Here is a 2,137-nt window from a genome sequence, read left to right as displayed (position 1 = left end):
TGTTTTCACACTTTTTCAGGAGTGACTCGTTTTATCTTTTGAGATCTTTGAGGTTCATGGCCATTTCTTCGATTAGAATTCGATGGCTTTATTTTGTTTCGATGCTCTCGAGCATGGTTTCGAACTCTGTCAAAGAGGATTGTGACACTTTGTCAGAGTAGCTTTCTTATTTGACTTATTGCTGGGTGATGCACGAAAGATGGGCGTCATCCACAGTTGAAGGGTGGATATATGCCAACTACATCTCATTATTATAGAGTGTTGGCTGAGATAGTGTCAGCTTGGATTTTCTTTTCTCAGGGGTCAAAAAATGTGTCTTCACGACTTCCTGCTAATATAGCTCCTCCTATTTGCTGATCTATATGAAAATGTCCTTGATGTGACTCTCGTAGTAGTTTTCAAACTCTTCTAATTTACTCAAAGTATTTTAAATAGTTTATTGACGAAACTGGGAATCGTTCTAATTCTTCATGATGACCTAGCTGACACAGAGTTCAATATCGAGATATGATCTTCGTACATACTTCATTATAATTGTGAAGTGGCTCGAAAGAGTGCTGAATATGGTCTTCCATCGTTTTTATATTTCTAGCTTTTATGATTTTTATTTGTTTAGCTCCATAATTAGTTGTTTTACTCTCGTCTAGAGCTCTTTGTTCTTGTAGGATTATTCACTTCTATACGATTAGATCTATGATCTTAAATCTGCGATCAGAATATCTCTAGGATCCTATTTATTTTATTAGGAGTCCACTGGTAGGCCTTCACCTTTCATCTGACATTTCAGCTAGGCGATTGTTTTGTTAGCAGCTTCGAGAAGGATCAGTAGCTATTTTGCACTTTTTTATTCGTTCACCTTTGGTTTGTTCTTGATGGATTTAGCTCGATATCCAAATCTAAGAGTACTGAGAGTTTCTCGATCATTGTAATCGCACATTGAGCAGTTTATTATGAGAGTTGTCCTGCTATTGCCTCCGAGAGATTCTTGAAGCAACCTTGTGAGCTTAGAATCCCTGTATGGAATGTGCTCCTTTTTCTACGAGGTCAAAGCATTAATCACATTGCCCAAACTGCTCAAGGATTTGTTGATGTTTTTAGCTTACTAGAGTTGTTGGCCTTGAACATTCGTCTTACCGACTTTTTAAGACCCAGCTAGATCCACAAAATATAGTTTACTTTGCTTCGTGGAGTCTTTCTTCAAGTTCTTCTGGTAGAGATGAATAATGAAAAGGGAATGACTCCTAGACGACCGCTAGTTCATGCCTGTGAAGGCAACTCGTCGATTCAGTGAGCCACTGTCCATGGTTTTGAGCATTTGTTCAGAAGTCGACACAGAAACTTCGGTACAGTTCTGAATGAACACTCCTTTTTGTTTGTCTTCTTTGATTTACAGTCTTGCCTTGGATGCTAGATTATTAAAATGTTACGATCTAGTAAGTCGAAAAGCTTTTCATTATAGATTTCAATGAATGAACTCTTGATAACGAATTCTAAATTCTAGTCGCTATTGGCAATTCCTTCGAACAACCCTTCGATAGTTCTAGGTATTAGCCCTTTGAATTCGGAGTCGTGGTGGTTGGGACCCTTCACTATTTAGGACAATGCTTACTTCCATGGTCCAAGTCTTGCCACCTCCGGTCTGTCCATACGCGAAGATAGTGCTATTGAACCCCGAAATTACGGCTGCGATAACCAACTAGTTACATTTTATGATAGGAATGGAAACCTCTTGGTAAACTTCAACTTGCTGAGTGTTAGGGCCAAAAATTTTATCGAAAGCAAATGAATATTTGGTCTCCTCTCCGCCCACCTTAAATAAAATGAGTTTGTACTGCGATGGTCATTTCTTTGTCAGTATATGTCACGCATTACTCTGCATTGTTTGCTATTTCTATTTTATTTATGGGCCGAAGTCTGCATACAACCCTGATTGAATCGCTCATTTTGATTTTATAATACCAAACAAAATGTTTATATATATATATGCTTGTATGTATGTCTAGGGTTGTTTGAATTATTTAATGGTGTTCACATTGAGATTGTGGGGTTGGGGTTGGGGTTGGGGTTGGGGTTGGGGTTGGGGTTGGGGTTGGGGTTGGGGTTGGGGTTGGGGTTGGGGTTGGGGTTGGGGTTGGGA

At 39.1% G+C, this 2,137-nt stretch overlaps 1 protein-coding gene across 1 annotated transcript; it reads right to left on the bottom strand.

The window, feature by feature from the left end:
- Positions 1-787: 787 nt before the first annotated feature.
- LOC148306085 (kinesin-related protein 3-like) lies at positions 788-1,589 on the bottom strand (the record flags this gene model as incomplete). The annotated part of the gene is given in 2 exon segments (XM_088265635.1): positions 788-1,426; positions 1,429-1,589. Coding segments are annotated over 2 exon segments (800 nt in total), but the record flags the coding sequence as incomplete, so codon positions are not given.
- Between the last annotated feature and the right edge of the window lie 548 nt (positions 1,590-2,137).

The sequence above is a fragment of the Brachycentrus maculatus genome, unplaced genomic scaffold (genome assembly GCF_059751285.1).
Source record: "Brachycentrus maculatus isolate JH-2025_06_01 unplaced genomic scaffold, ASM5975128v1 h1tg000254l, whole genome shotgun sequence".
In the NCBI taxonomy this organism is placed as follows: Eukaryota; Metazoa; Arthropoda; class Insecta; order Trichoptera; family Brachycentridae; genus Brachycentrus; species Brachycentrus maculatus.
The sequence above is the reverse complement of the archived record's forward strand: the minus strand, read 5'-3'. Positions and strand labels throughout refer to the sequence as shown.